This window comes from Oryza glaberrima, chromosome 9 (assembly GCF_000147395.1).
Source record: "Oryza glaberrima chromosome 9, OglaRS2, whole genome shotgun sequence".
In the NCBI taxonomy this organism is placed as follows: domain Eukaryota; kingdom Viridiplantae; phylum Streptophyta; class Magnoliopsida; order Poales; family Poaceae; genus Oryza; species Oryza glaberrima.
In genome coordinates, this window is record NC_068334.1 from 18,767,288 (window position 1) to 18,781,788 (window position 14,501).

At 42.6% G+C, this 14,501-nt stretch overlaps 3 protein-coding genes across 3 annotated transcripts; all 3 read left to right on the top strand.

The window, feature by feature from the left end:
- The first annotated feature begins 187 nt into the window (after positions 1-187).
- On the top strand, positions 188-3,441 carry LOC127783596 (DNA repair RAD52-like protein 2, chloroplastic). Its single transcript, XM_052310785.1, has 4 exons — positions 188-627; positions 2,194-2,231; positions 2,720-2,811; positions 2,966-3,441. Exons 1-4 carry the CDS (start codon positions 344-346, stop codon positions 3,110-3,112), a joined length of 561 nt encoding a protein of 186 aa, XP_052166745.1. The 5' UTR covers positions 188-343; the 3' UTR covers positions 3,113-3,441.
- Positions 3,442-5,267: 1,826 nt separating this feature from the next.
- LOC127783886 (UPF0664 stress-induced protein C29B12.11c) lies at positions 5,268-7,231 on the top strand. Its single transcript, XM_052311034.1, has 5 exons — positions 5,268-5,560; positions 6,128-6,239; positions 6,365-6,436; positions 6,521-6,741; positions 6,829-7,231. Exons 1-5 carry the CDS (start codon positions 5,451-5,453, stop codon positions 6,932-6,934), a joined length of 621 nt encoding a protein of 206 aa, XP_052166994.1. The 5' UTR covers positions 5,268-5,450; the 3' UTR covers positions 6,935-7,231.
- A 3,351-nt stretch (positions 7,232-10,582) lies between these two features.
- Positions 10,583-13,671, top strand: LOC127785084 (ankyrin repeat domain-containing protein 2B-like). The gene is made up of 8 exons (XM_052312506.1): positions 10,583-10,841; positions 11,394-11,512; positions 11,626-11,835; positions 11,920-12,068; positions 12,146-12,317; positions 12,881-12,973; positions 13,080-13,219; positions 13,310-13,671. The coding sequence occupies exons 1-8, from the start codon at positions 10,835-10,837 to the stop codon at positions 13,407-13,409; spliced, it is 990 nt and encodes a 329-aa protein (XP_052168466.1). The 5' UTR covers positions 10,583-10,834; the 3' UTR covers positions 13,410-13,671.
- The last annotated feature ends 830 nt before the right edge of the window (positions 13,672-14,501 follow it).

A 14,501-nucleotide genomic window follows, 5' to 3' on the forward strand; every position in this document is an offset into this window, starting at 1 on the left:
ACATCATCCTAGTTATTGGGTTGAGAATGACCTTATACATATATTACGTTTTATAGTCTGTGTTACAACTACCTACAGATTTATAGACCGCTGATTATCTCTTTTATCTTTTTTATCTTTTTTTAAATATATGTTTATAGCTGGCTATTATAGTTGGGATGCTCGAGGGGTAGATGGTTGGCTACCTCGTCCCCTCCCCCGCACGCTGCACGCATCCCCTCTCCTCTCCCCCTCGCCATCCTCAAAACCCGCTCCTCTCCTCCTCCTCCTCCTCTTCCTCCTCCCGCTCCCCACCCACCACCACCACCTCTCACCTCGTCACCGATCACCGAGCGCATTTCGCATGGAGGCGCTCCGGCTGTCGGGCCCGGCGGCGCCGCCCTTCGTCCCCGCGGCGAGGGTGGCGGCCGCGTGGGGCGCGCGTAGGCGGGGGGCGTCGAGGTCGTCGTCGTCCGTGGTGGCGAAGATGGAGGGGGGCGGAGGCGGGAAGGGGGTGCCGACCACCAACTACGTGGTGCCGCTCGACAAGGCCACCGGGATGACGCGCCCGCTCGTCGAGATCCTCCGGGACCTCAACAAGCGCGTCCCCGACAAGATCATCGACCCCGACACCAACACCGTCCCCTGGTCAGTGCTGCTCCCCATCCCCCCTTCGATCTCTTCTCCTGCCCGTTCCGCTCTTGCGCTGCAGAATGATCCGGCTGATGTTGCAATAGGATTTAGGCACAGCGAAGTTATCGAATTGATAGGGTGAATGAATGCGCGACATGAATCATTTTGGGGATTTTGCTGGAGCAATTGTCGCAATTCAGGAATTTGGGAGTAAAGGTGGTGCCATTTTTTCACGTATCGCATTGGATGGAAGATTTAGCTTTGCTTTCAATAGCTAATGAATTTTCCACCGGCGCGAACAATTCGATCGGTTTTGCCTTGTGTTAATTACAAAATGTTCTACCTCTACCATCCAAGGGCCAAACAGGGGGCACGTTTCATCAACTATTGATGAGTATGGGTCCACTGGATATTAGGATGATTGTGAGATTCACCTGTTCTGCAGTTTGCACCTACCAGAATGGCTGACTTTGTCTGTTACAAATAAAAATGGGCTTTAAGGTAGTAGGCTATGCGATTAATTGGCTAGGCTTTATGATTCTTTCTGAAACAACTAGGCTTTATCATTTTTTTCGAAACAACTAGGCTTTAATATTCAGATAGTTGGTGTTCTACAGCCAGCAGTTTATGCTCTTGCTGGCTCGTTTATAGGTTTGGAACATCCATTTGATGGGAGAGTTGCTTGAGTAACGTGGTGTTATCCTGTTTCGATCTTTATTTAGAATATATTATGAAAAGTCAATGGTCAAATGTTTGGTGTGTGGATTTGTTTAGTTACTCATTTAATACAAGGTCAAATGGAGACGGTTCTTCTAGTCTACAAAGAGGAAATGGTCTGTTACTTTGGAATATGGGAATTATTAGAACTTCTTAGTATCATGCCGTCTTTTTTTAAACGATGCACTTATGTCGGTTCAATGAAGCTAAGGCATTTGTTTCGTTGGTATAAAAATGCCATATCTTTGTGGGATAGAACTTTATGCTTTATGCATAAATAGTTAGTATTTCCTCCGTTTCACAATGTAAGTCATTTTAACATTTCCTACATTCATATTGATGTTAATGAATCTAGATAGATATATATGTCTAGATTCATTAACATCAATATGAATATGGAAAATGCTAGAATGACTTACATTGTGAAACGGAGGGAGTAGTTACCTTCGAGCTATTTTTTTTTTTTAAAAAAAAAGCGGAAACTAGAGTGTCACTAAAGGATGAATTACTTGTGAGACCTACCCTGGTGTTGGGAGAGAGTGGTGCCCCTAGGCTCTAGCTGTCTGCAGATCTCCTTAAAACTATGTGTAAAGGAATTATGGAATAACTAATACTTCTTCTGTTCTTTTGATAAGAAATGTTGTTGCTACATATGCTGGATTAAACTAGCAATGGAACAGTATAAATTCAAAGATATTTTCGTCACTAACACACAAGAATAATCGATGATGCTAAATTGTACTGACATAACTAAGACTTCTGCAATGACTACTTTCCTATTTTTCAGGTTTGACATGAAAGCGTTTGCGTGTTTCATTGCTTCCTTTTGTGTAATGTAATCATTGTTAATATTTGACTCTGCAGGTACCATGCCAATAGAATGCTGAGCTTTTATGCACCAGGTGAAGTCTCTTTAAGATTACAAACTACTTTGTGCTTTCTTTCCTTTGATTAGAACATTCTTTTCTGCTGGTTGCTGGTTGGTTGTACTATAGTTTGGCGCTCCCAAATATTTCTGTATGACACTTTAGTTCCAAAGTGGATGTGTTTTTGTTAGTTCACAGCCTTCACAAATCTCACACTAAGCAATGTCATGTAAAATCGACCAGTTCCTGCAGACCTGCTACAAACGAACCTTGAAAGATGGCTGGTTACAGTTTGATGGTATGGTACTTGGTGACAGCTGTATGTTTTATCTGATAAAACATTATAAGGTGTATTTTGTTGGATAGAGCTATTATGATTGTAGCCCTGCATAAAGATTCGTTAGATAGCTAAACAGAAGCTAGGAACTACCACATTAGGTATTTAGGTGGTACATAAATTGGAACATCCACTGCAGAATGCACTGGAGATGCAAAGAAATGTGACGAAACTATTCTTTTTTCAGGTTGGTGTGGAGAAGTTCGCAATGTTATTTATTCTGACAATGGAACTGTAACCGTGGTTTATCGAGTGATTCTGAGAGGAACAGACGGAGAGGTATTTCATCTTTTTACACTGCAGTATTCTACATACTATGACATAGTTGATCATAACACAACATACATGAAAAGAACAACCTACTCGTACTATCTTGTTTTTGTAGCTGCCCTTATGTCAGGTCAGCATAACCCCTGTATGTGTGTGAGTGTAGGCATACAGAGAGGCTACTGGCACGGCACCAGTGCACGAGGGCCGTAACGACGATGCTGTTGCGGCTGCGGAGGAAGCAGCGTTCTGCAAAGCCTGCGCACGGTTTGGTTTCGGCCTCTACCTATACCACCAGGACGAGATCCCATAGAGATGAGGATGGCTTTGAGGCTCATTTCTGCAGAGGATCTGGTGGTCACAAAGTTTGTAGGAAAACCGCGATGAATTTTCGCACCTTGCTGGTAGCACAAGGCGAGCTTTTGCTGATGCATATTTACACAAGAAAAGCTTTAATTTATTGCTGCCTCAGTCGTTAAATGTATTGAGTCCATGTCGTCCAGCATAGTTTGTCAGATAGGAAAAGAAACATTAAAATCGTGCCGTTGCATAGTTGCTGTGTTTATACCCGTTTTTTGTATTTGAGTCCACGGATGGATATTTTTGTTGTCATGATAATGAAGTTGCTTCGACAATTGACTACGACTCGCTGTTTCTTGTATCTCTTCGCACAAACTTGATCCTCGAATTTTGGTGACACAAAAGCTTTATTATTGTTTTTCCGCATGGCTGATTAAACGATTCTCAAGCTCTGTGACTAAATCATTTGCTATTTGGGTTAGAATCTTATCAAAATTTGGTAGAGATTTGAGAGTGGAAAGCTCCAGAAGTTGTGTTGGTAATGGTGTTTTACCCTATCAAACTTTAATTGTGCTACTAAAATTTAGTAAAATTAAAAATTGACCATAAACACGCCCAGAATAGCAGTAAAGAGGCTTTGTTCGAATCAATACATGGCTCAATTGATTATTAACTATATTTAACACGAAAATAAACTAATTTAAATTATATAATTTTATTTTAAAACACGTCATCCAGTAGTTTGAGAAAATGCTCGCGAGGGAATAGACGAGCCTGATAAGAGCAAGGTCAATAATATAGCCAGCAGCTAGCTCCACTTCCCTTTATATTTTATAGCTAATACTAAAACCAACTAGTACAATAGATTAGCTCTTATGTAGACTGCACCTCAGTGATCAAATAATTAATTATGTGTGCCAAGATAAATGTGTATGATCAAAACTAAACTATATCTGTGTAGCCATCTTTATGATGTGAACTTGTGATATCAACAAGAACTCGTAAAAAAAATGATTAGTCTTTAGATAATTACTGCTAGTGAAGTGTTGATGGAAAGATCCAAATCTTATCACAATTGCATCGCTCCTAAAAAAATCCATCTACTTTGTGTAAATAAACAACAGGCATATATCGAGAGAAGATGGAAAAAGAAACAGAAAAAAAGATCCCCAAATCCACTGACACAACAGAACTCAGAACTACTTCTAGCTGCTTGTTTGCTCAATCAACGGAACAGCCACAAGGCGGCATGAGATATGGCATGGCAACAACGGCTTCTTCTTCTTCATAAGGACAACATCGATCTAACGCGCAGCAACCATCGATCTGATGGTTCAGCATGAGAGGAACATGATCTATGAGGTGCGTGGGCTTTGATTTGGCAACAGTGGCGGAGCTTCGCGGTGTACGTGGTTTCCAACGGCGGTGGAAATTGACTCCGAATCTCTGATGAACGGCGGTGGGGCTCATGTGGAGTAGGCGATTTGTGCGGACGGAAAAAGTGATCTAGAGAAGGAGAGGTGAGAGCTGATGTAGGGAAAAAAATCACACGGGATCGATGAGGTTCGGTGTGGCCCTACAAAGCTAGTTTTTTATCGCGGAATCGTGTGTGTATCGGCGGGCGATAGAAGTCGCCCGTTTCAGTGAGCTATAAGCCTACTATAAAGTTAGGTAGAGGAGAGAGGTAGTGAAAAATTAGGAATTTTGGCTCTCATGCAAGAGTTAGCTTATCACAAACTCCAAGACAAATACATTAAATGTATAAGTGAGAGATAGAGAGAGGAGAAAAAAATTGTAGCAAACCTTATAGCTAATCTATTACTATATATATGTTGGCTTTAAGATGGGCTAATAGTAGGAAGTGTGCTATATTATTATCCTTACTCTCATTCTCTCTGTTTGACTCTCTCTCATGAATTTAATGATATAAATTTTTTTTTAAGCCTGCTAAGTAGAAGTATTGTACCTGCTCAAGAACTCACCCTTCTAGCTTCTGTTCGGCCCATCTGGAACACACTGGACAACCCGAACCGAACCATCAACCAACCGTCCACGCAAACCAACTCGCCACGTAGACTTCTATAAAACCCACGAGCCCGAATGCGCCCGCGCTCGAACCCACCCAAAACCGGCCATACATAGGCACGTAGCCGCATCGAACCGGATCCGATCCGATCCGACCCAACCGCTTCGAATACCTTCGCGTCGAAGAAGCATCGAATCGATCGAGAGAGACCGCGTGAGCATCCGCGGAGTTCGTCGTCGTCTTCGCCTTCGTCTTCTCCATCCACCACCGCGCTCGGCGAGGCGATCCACCGGCGGCGAGGAGAGGCGCGCGGGAGCGGCCGGAGATGGCGGAGAACCCGCAGCTGTTCGGGAACGGGATGCCGGTGCCCTTCTACGGCGAGATGTTCGTCCTCGCCCGCGACGGCGTCGAGTTCCACGTCGACAAGATCCCCTCGTACGTCCCCTCCCTCCTCCTCCTCCTCCGCGTGTCCTTTCCGGTTTCTGCCGCGGCGAGGCGAATTGAATTGAGATGCTGGGGCTTCGATGGCGATCGGGCGAGGGATCGTGGTGTCTTAGATGGGGGGAATTAGGGGATTAGGTTAGGCACAGCGGGTGTGATATTGGCGCGCCGAAATTGAGCATTGGGCTGTATGATTTTTGTCCGGGTGGAACTCAACGCTGAAATTGAGCTTCGCATCGAGTCTAATTGGCGGTTACTTTGTTGATCTGTACGGGTTGATAGGTTACAAACCGGGATGCTTAATCTTGCTTTGGTTGGAAAATTACAAAATGATATCTCCTTACTGAAGTACAGCAACTATGGAAACAGTTAGGGATTTAGTGTCACAATAATGAGCATTATTCACCATCTCATTACCACGAGGAATGCATTTTTTTTTCATTACATTCAAGTGTTACGTTTATGTTCCGTCTTGAAAAGTTCATCTTCGTTGTAAATTAATCACTGCTTTGGGGCTTGGGCTAATTAGTCTTCTCTTGTGGCTGCTATGCTTGTCCTCAGAGCTCCTGGTGGTCATGCGAAAACAAAGGGCACAATTTACCTGTCAAACATAAGGATGGTCTTTGTCGCCAGCAAGCCTGTTGGGAACTTCTTTGCTTTTGATATGCCCCTGGTGAGTAATGGCAGCCTGAAACTGATAGGAGCAATTGGTCAAATTTTGTTGGTATGATTTGTTTGATGGTTTCATTTTGCATGATAGTAAATTCTAAATGGTGTTGCATGGCAAACTCTTTGCAGTTGTATGTGCATGGTGAGAAATTCAATCAGCCAATATTTCACTGCAACAACATATCGGGTTTCGTTGAGCCGGTAAGTACTTGAGCATCACGGGAACACATGGATATATAATTTGACATATTTGGTGCGGCACTGACCTTGGAGGTTATAATGCAGGTTGTACCAGAGAACCAGAACAGGGCCCTGTACTCGACCCACACTTTCAAGATCTTGTTCAAGGAGGGTGGCTGTGGTACCTTTGTTCCTCTCTTCCTAAACCTGGTTGCATCTGTGCGACGCTACAATCAGTTTGAGGCCCAGTCTGCCGCAAGTATGGCGCCACGTGTGGACCCGCTACAAGCTGTTCAGACTCCTGTTGATGATATGATGCGTCATGCGTGAGTGCTCAACCTATCTAGTTTCCTGGTGTGCCATCTGTTTAGCTTTTGCCCTGCTAGAAAACTCACATGATCTACTATCTACAGGTATGTTGATCCGAACGATCCTACAAAGATTTTCCTTCAGCAGCCTGCGCCAGAGTCACAGCTGAGGAGGAGAAACTACCACGGACCAGCTGACAATGCGTACTAGTGTTCTTACCTGATTGCAAAGAACCCATATGTTCGAGCCTATGAACATATGGATTTCGGCCTCTAGTCGCGTATCATGCTATTACGTGGGTGTGAAATGAAAGCTTCATGTTGCCCAGAAACCTATTGTATATCTTTTATGCCATATTCAGTTGCATATCTCAATAATGGTGTACATATTCCGTAGTCCTCTGGACTTGGTGCAAAAAATGGTTTATTTGATCCCATGGTGTATGGAATTATCATTGCTCGTGCCAGCTTGTAAATCACAGAAACAATACGATTATTGCTTGTGTTAGGGATTCTTTTTTCTTTGGTCACAGGGGAGACTGAAAACAGATGTGTAATGTTGGTAAGTTAGGTTGGGTGTTTCTGAATTACTTGCTTTTTTTTCCTTCCTGACTTTCATGTTCCTTGCAAGACTCTGAAGAGCAATGGCTTCTGTCAAGGTGCAATAAATAACCAAGCTAACCTTGTTCTGTTAGCTTTTGCTTTGGGGGATGTGGCAGCATGGCATGTGAAAAATTCTTAGGGAAGATCTCACTGTCTGTATAAAATGTGTTTTTTAAGCAGAGTTACAGGCATTCAGGAATCCAAATCAGCAGGTCTTCAGGATCTGAATATGTAATAATCTGGGTTCTTATAGTTATATCGATTTCGTCAACAGGACTGTTGTGTACTCCTCTAAATTTTGCTTCAATAAAAGCAAGGAAAATGTCGTCTGTAAATATATACAGACAAGGTTCCATGACAACTTTGATTGATAAACACCACAAATAATGTATACGTGATTAATTCAATTCACATTGGTCCACTTGTGGCATTATGTGCTACCAAAAGTGGATTGCCACCAGCTGCCAGAGACTCAACATGGAAAATGTCAGGCTTGCAACTTAAAGCTGCAAACGTGGGGCTGACACTGGAATTTCTGAAAACAACAAGAGCAAATGATAAACACCAGGCCTTTGATGGTAATCTATCTTCTTGACAAGTTCCTGAACACATGGCGATACTGAAGTTTCTTTTGGCATTCTGATTCCTTCCATCCATTTGCTTGCTTGCACATTGTCAGGCTGCACGGATAGCAGCAATATGACTGGTACAAAGGAAAACAGACAGCCGCAAGCAGCAGCATCCAGACCATCAAGTCCTTGTCGAGACGAATTTAGATGCCTATTTCTTCTTTTCTTTTCAAGGGAAAAAAACACTGACCGTTTCTAAGGAATGTTGTGAACTTGACAAGTGATCTCGGTGTTAGTGTGTCATTGTCTCATTGACTATCTTACTTTCACATTCAGTTCGCTGAAGCGGGTAGCATTTGCATCATTCAGCTTCAGAAGCTCAGAACCATCATATAATTACAAGAAGTTTCTTTGTACCATAACCAGGTTTTTCACATGTGTAGTGGTAGATGAATGAATGCATCTACTACTTACAATGGAACCATCTTACCTTCAGTTCTGCCTGCTCCATGACTTCATGTAATGAGGTTCTTATAGATGATCATGAATGAATGAAGCTGGTAGTTGAGAGGCTGTATGAAGGAGACAGCTCTTCTGCTCGCAACAGCACCAATCATCCATGGAGCAAATACTGAGTAGCAGGAGAAAAACACAGCACCACTTCAGTTCAGTTGACAACCTCTCGAGACAAAACAACAGTATCAGACAATTTTGTCTGCAAGAAAAAAGAGGCATCTTCTTTTTTCCTTTTTCTTTTTCTTTATCAGACAATTTTGTCTGCAAGAAAAGCCGACTTGAGAGTATCTCTATGTATGACGGATACAGCTCATGATTGGCTGATAGCTTTTCTTTCTTTTTTTTGGCAGAATGAGGAAAAGAACAGCTCTCTATGAAAAGGACATTCAGAGCGCAAGACGAAACCTCAGCTGTTTTAGTTTTTTTTAAAAAAAACAACCCGCATGAGGTAGTGCGAGGTTTCATATTAATATAGCGGAAAAAATTACAAGATTACCGTCCGAAAGCTATAACCTGGGAAAAGAAAGACACACTACCACGTGCTAGCGACTCCTTACATATCCCAGGAGAAGCACTAGCACCAAGTCGGCCGCCGCTATGCGAGATCGATCGCGCTAGTCCTACACAGGATGTTTTTAGCAATTTTGATATTGTCAATAAGTCAGTTCCATCTCTGTGTTTGCTGTCACAACTAGTTTCAGTTTTGGTTTTGCTAGCTTGAGCGGTTTGCTGCCATATGAACAGAGGAAAGTTTTTTTCAGATGCATCACGAGTGATCGATCGATGATGCAGCAAAGGATGGACCCGGTTTTCTATAGCGCGTCGCAATGCAACTTGCTCTTGTGGGCAGTTCAGCAGCTGGTTGTTTGGAGTCCCACTCAACAAGATAGATTGATAGATGCATATAGATCAAGAAGGAGAATTGTATAGGCACCCCTACTTTCCAATCTACTCCCTCCGTTTCAAAATGTTTGACACCGTTGACTTTTTAGCACATATTTGACCGTTCGTCTTATTCAAAAAAAATTGTGAAATATGTAAAACCATATGTGTACATGAAAGTATATTTAACAATGAATCAAATGATATGAAAAGAATAAATAATTACTTAAATTTTTTTGAATAAGACGAATGGTCAAACACGTACTAAAAAGTCAACGGTGTCAAACATTTCGAAACGGAGGGAGTATTAATTTCTTTTTCGATTAAACGTGGCGAATGCATCCCTTAACTATCGACCACCCATGCATTGCACTCCATATGTAACTTGGAATCGGCAAATGCATCCCTCAACAGTTTGAAACAGACTCAAATAGACGAAGGTATGAATAATTCCGTAAACTTCGCAAGAATCTATAAAATTTGGTTAAAAAAACACTATCCTAATCACCAACTAATTCTTATCAATTTTCAAGGAATAAAAAAACAAAAGGGCACTAGAATCTAAAGTTTTTAAGTTTCACCCTTTCTCCGTGGAGATTTCAAACAGAAACCACACAAGATTCTACGACTCCATTTAAAAAACCATGCCAATCACCAACTGATTCTTATCTGTTTTATCAAGTCAAGGCACAAAAAGAATAAAAAGGACACTAGAATCCTTAAGTTTTCAAATGCCATATTTTCCCTGTAAAGAATTCGCATACAAACCACACAAGATCCTACTACAATTTTGTTAGAAAAAAATATGCGCCAATCACCAACTAAGTATTACTCTATTCGTTATACTATAGTATTATACTATAGGCCGTTTTAACTTTTCTTCTAATCAATTTTTAAAATTTGATCAAGTTTATATAAAATATAGTAATATTTTCAACACAAAACAAGCATACTATCAAAATATATTCAATGTTACTTCTAATAAAACTTATTTAGTGTTGTAGATGTTACTAAGGTTTCTATAAATCCAAAGAAATTTAACTCGAGAAAAAGTCAAAGCGACTTATAATATGAAATGGAATTAGTATCTATTTTCTCAAGAATAAAAGAAACTAAATAAAAAGCACTCTTAGAATCCTTAACGTTTCAAATTTCATCCTTCCCCGTAAAGAATTCGTATTCAGAATCAGGGACTTAATTTGCAATTAGTAATTTAAAACAGGGTTGGATCGTATAATAAAAAAGTACTCCACCCCCACCCCCGTATTTGATCCTAGTCAGCCAGCCCTGCTTCCTTCTTCTTCCCAAGCTCTCATCGAGGGTTTTCCTCTCTCTCTCTCTCGCATCGCATCCATCCCCTCGTGTCGCCGCCGGCGGAGGCTGCGGCGAGCCTTCACCCCCCACCCGCCCACCGCCGGCGAGCCACGGCGTGGGCGACCTCCTCTCCTCTCCCGATCCCCTCTCGCCCTTAGGTAGGGGCTTCTCCCCAGTCCCCACCACACGCGCGCGCGTGGCCGACGAGCACCCCAGGTTCGGATCGGATGGAAGGTATGATGATGATTCGTTCTCGTCTCGGTGATCTCCCTCCTCGTCGTCCTTCTCCGGCGCGTCGCTTTCGTGAGTAGATCGGAGATCCGTTCGGGGGTTGGGGGTTTGATTTGGGGTTTAGTGAACACCCTCCCCAATCCCACGTAGCCGCATCGTTAGGTCCGCCTCCCAGTGATTATCTAGATTGAGATTTCGATCGTGCAGTTTATGGTGTACAGTATTTAGAGTGACAGGTCGAGGTGAAAGGAAATTGAATCTCCCCTGCTGCTGTCGTGAGATTTAGCTTGCGTGTGGACAGGTCTAGGTGAAGGGAATTCAACTTCACCTGCTGATATTATAAGATCTAGCTTTGGGTATTGCTGCTTTATAAGAATTATTAGCTTTTTATTTTTTTTCATATCAATCAATTCGAAGTCCTTCACTGGTAAAAATTCTTAACTCTTGAGTAGTGCTTGTGATCTGGCTTATGCGAGTAGTTTGCATCAAGCAATGAATAAATTATTCTATAGCCTCTGATAAGCTCCTCTTTGTCTGCCCAATTACCTTTTTCAGACCAGAAGAAAAATGCAAAACCAGAGGGGTCTTCTGGCTCGCAAAGGGGAGCTCCCCCGGCACCTGATGCAGGCCTTCCCAATCCTTTTGATTTTTCTCAGTTTAGCAACTTGCTCAATGTAAGTTCTTTTTTTTTTCGCGCAGCTAAAAGCATGATATGTGCTCTCTTTTTGTGCATCACTTATGTTTAACTGTACTATTCTTACGTACACAACTGTAATGTGATGTGCAGGATCCATCTATAAAGGAGATGGCAGAGCAGATTGCAAGCGACCCTGTGTTCACCCAGATGGCAGAGCAGCTGCAGAAGAGTGCTCATGTGACCGGGGAACAGGGTGGCCCTGCATTGGATCCTCAGCAGTACATGGAAACAATGACACAAGTCATGCAAAACCCTCAATTCATGTCAATGGCAGAACGTCTTGGGAATACTCTTATGCAGGTATCATGTTATGTTTCCAGAGTCATCACCAGAAAAAATTTTCAGAATGTTTCTTCGCTTCAAGTTTTCTGCTACGCATGACAGGATCCTGGAATGTCCAGTATGCTCGAGAGTTTGACTAGTCCTTCTCATAAGGAGCTGCTTGAAGAGCGGATGTCCCGTATTAAAGAAGATCCCTCTTTGAAGGGGATTCTTGATGAGATAGAGAGTGGTGGTCCATCTGCTATGGTGAAGTAGGTGTTGTATGCTAGTATTTAGATATAACTGTGGCTTTTAAATTTGCTGAGATGGTTTGCCTCACTTATTTCAGGTACTGGAATGACCCTGAAGTTCTTCAAAAGATTGGTCAGGCTATGTCAATTAATTTTCCAGGAGATGCTGCTACTTCCACTACATTGTCTGGACCTGAAGAAACTGAAGAGGATGGTGGAGATGATGATGAGTCCATTGTCCATCATACTGCCAGTGTTGGTGATGCGGAGGTAATGAAGTTCGATAATAACTATAGGACGTGACTCCTGTTTTTACTTTGCTCTGAGTTGATCTGAAACTTGTGCTGGTATCTATCCGTATTAGTCTTCACGACTATGTGTAGCTATGCTGCCCATCAATGTAGCAGGTTGTTTACCCGACCTATCACTATACAACAAAGCTTGCTTCTCCAACTAAGCATATGACTAAACCATGCTTTTCCTAGATAGTTCTATAACATAACCTGGCTTCTTGTTCTTAAAGCTTTGTGGACCACCTGCTTATTGTGTTTATTATCCATACACCGTTTGCCTTTATTTGGTGCCAATTCTACACAAATGCTACGTAGAAAAATGACTTCTGTTTGTTGAATCTGATATATGCGGGGTTTAAATCAGGGCAGGTTTCTCATTTGGCTGCCCTTTTTCGTTCTTAATGTTCCTGATCTTTGCACTAGATATGGTCGCTCTTGATGTCAATCTCTTATTTATGTTTGAGCCAGAGGAAATATATTAAATCATTGTACTACTCATTTGCTGCAAGTACTTCTTTATACAACATAATGACTCAACAGGGTCTGAAGAAAGCTTTAGAGGATGGAGCAGACATGGATGAAGAAGACGCTGAGGGAAGAAGGGCCTTACATTTTGCGTGTGGTTACGGTGAGGTATGTGGAACTGCTGAATGGTTTAGAATAGAAATGAATCACGTAACACAGATTAAATACGGATGTTTGTAGCAATAACTAATTGGGTGAACTTGTCTGTTTTCAGTTGAAATGCGCAGAGATCCTTCTGGAGGCAGGTGCTGCTGTAAACGCACTGGATAAGAACAAGAACACCCCACTGCATTACGCTGCTGGATATGGTCGGAAAGAATGTGTGGATCTTCTGCTGAAGCATGGCGCTGCTGTGTAAGTTTAAACCAGCTATTTCATCTAAAACCGAGTCGATTTGATGCCCTGCTAGTTTGTGCCTAACTTGATGAAAATTGATGACCCCAGCACGCCCCAGAATCTGGACGGGAAGACCCCCATCGAGGTGGCCAAGCTGAACAACCAGGATGAGGTCCTCAAGGTGCTCGAGATGGACGCTTTCCTATAAAGAAACCAATGCCAAATCTCACGCTCATCATCACCGGCTCGTCGCTTTACAGTTCAGATTTTTACTGCATACCCAAATCATCATCGACTCTTTTAGCTTTGGTTTTGGTGTGGTGGTGGTACATTCGTTGAATCGTTGCTATGTTTGGTGTTCCGATTTGTAATCTGCTTCACTTCCCCGTTACACTGCATCACTCCGTTTCATCCTTTGTATTCCTATGTTGCTGAGTCTGGTGTTGCAGACGTTGCTCCTGTTTTTCTCAGCGTTTTCGTGTCAGATTGGTAGTTTATATAGATAAGAGATGCACTGCCCCGGTGTACATGTGTCTCACCGTCGCTGGTGCCGTGTTTGAACGGTGAGAGGCCGATCAATGCACGCGATCAAGTGGGCAATGCGACCTCGGGTAGGTGACAAAACATGGTGATCTGGAGAGTGCGGGAAGCGAGCGCTTCGGTGGTGTTTGTTTTTACCCTAGACGAAGCTACACGAAAAATGGAAAAAAAACTAATATTGCATGATTAATTGAATATTACTAACTGTTACAAATTTAGAAAATAGATTTATCTGATATTTTAAAGTAATTCTATATAGGAAGAATTTACACGAAATGTGTAATTTAGAGTTTGAAAACATGCTAATTAAAAACTGAGATAAAATGGAGTATATCTTAATTACAAACGATCATGGGCCTTCGTCGTCGGATTGGAGTTCTTCTATCCACTTCTATTTTCTTCCATGTTGCCATTTTGGGCGGATGCAACTGTTGCTCAAAACGAGCTTATCCATATGTTGAATTGTTGACTGAGATTGGCCGGGGAGAGCCGTACAAGTTTTAGGGAGCAGGAGAACGACAAGTAAAAGAAACACTTTCATGCGTACGTGGACGCCGCAGCTGCCGAGCTAGGCCTTGAATGCTTCGAACGCTTCATCTCACTCACTGGCAGGTGGGTCCCACCTCAGGGATTAAACCACACGTCAGCATCTTCCCCTCTTAAAGACGAATATACCCCACGGATTCCCTACCATACCTACTAGTTCGCGCACGGTCTCAGTGTCACTGACACTGGGCCCCCATCCCTGCGGCCCACATGT

Excerpts from the sequence above, each read along its gene's own strand:
- LOC127783596 (XM_052310785.1), top strand. The coding sequence starts at position 344 with ATGGAGGCGCTCCGGCTGTCGGGCCCGGCGGCGCCGCCCTTCGTCCCC. Across the intron at positions 2,232-2,719 it reads GCTGAGCTTTTATGCACCAG|GTTGGTGTGGAGAAGTTCGC; the intron begins GTGAAGTCTCTT and ends TTCTTTTTTCAG. Across the intron at positions 2,812-2,965 it reads TGAGAGGAACAGACGGAGAG|GCATACAGAGAGGCTACTGG; the intron begins GTATTTCATCTT and ends GTGTGAGTGTAG.
- LOC127785084 (XM_052312506.1), top strand. Across the intron at positions 11,513-11,625 it reads AGTTTAGCAACTTGCTCAAT|GATCCATCTATAAAGGAGAT; the intron begins GTAAGTTCTTTT and ends TGTGATGTGCAG. Across the intron at positions 12,069-12,145 it reads GGTCCATCTGCTATGGTGAA|GTACTGGAATGACCCTGAAG; the intron begins GTAGGTGTTGTA and ends CACTTATTTCAG.
- LOC127783886 (XM_052311034.1), top strand. The coding sequence starts at position 5,451 with ATGGCGGAGAACCCGCAGCTGTTCGGGAACGGGATGCCGGTGCCCTTC. Across the intron at positions 6,240-6,364 it reads TTGCTTTTGATATGCCCCTG|TTGTATGTGCATGGTGAGAA; the intron begins GTGAGTAATGGC and ends AACTCTTTGCAG. Across the intron at positions 6,437-6,520 it reads TATCGGGTTTCGTTGAGCCG|GTTGTACCAGAGAACCAGAA; the intron begins GTAAGTACTTGA and ends GTTATAATGCAG.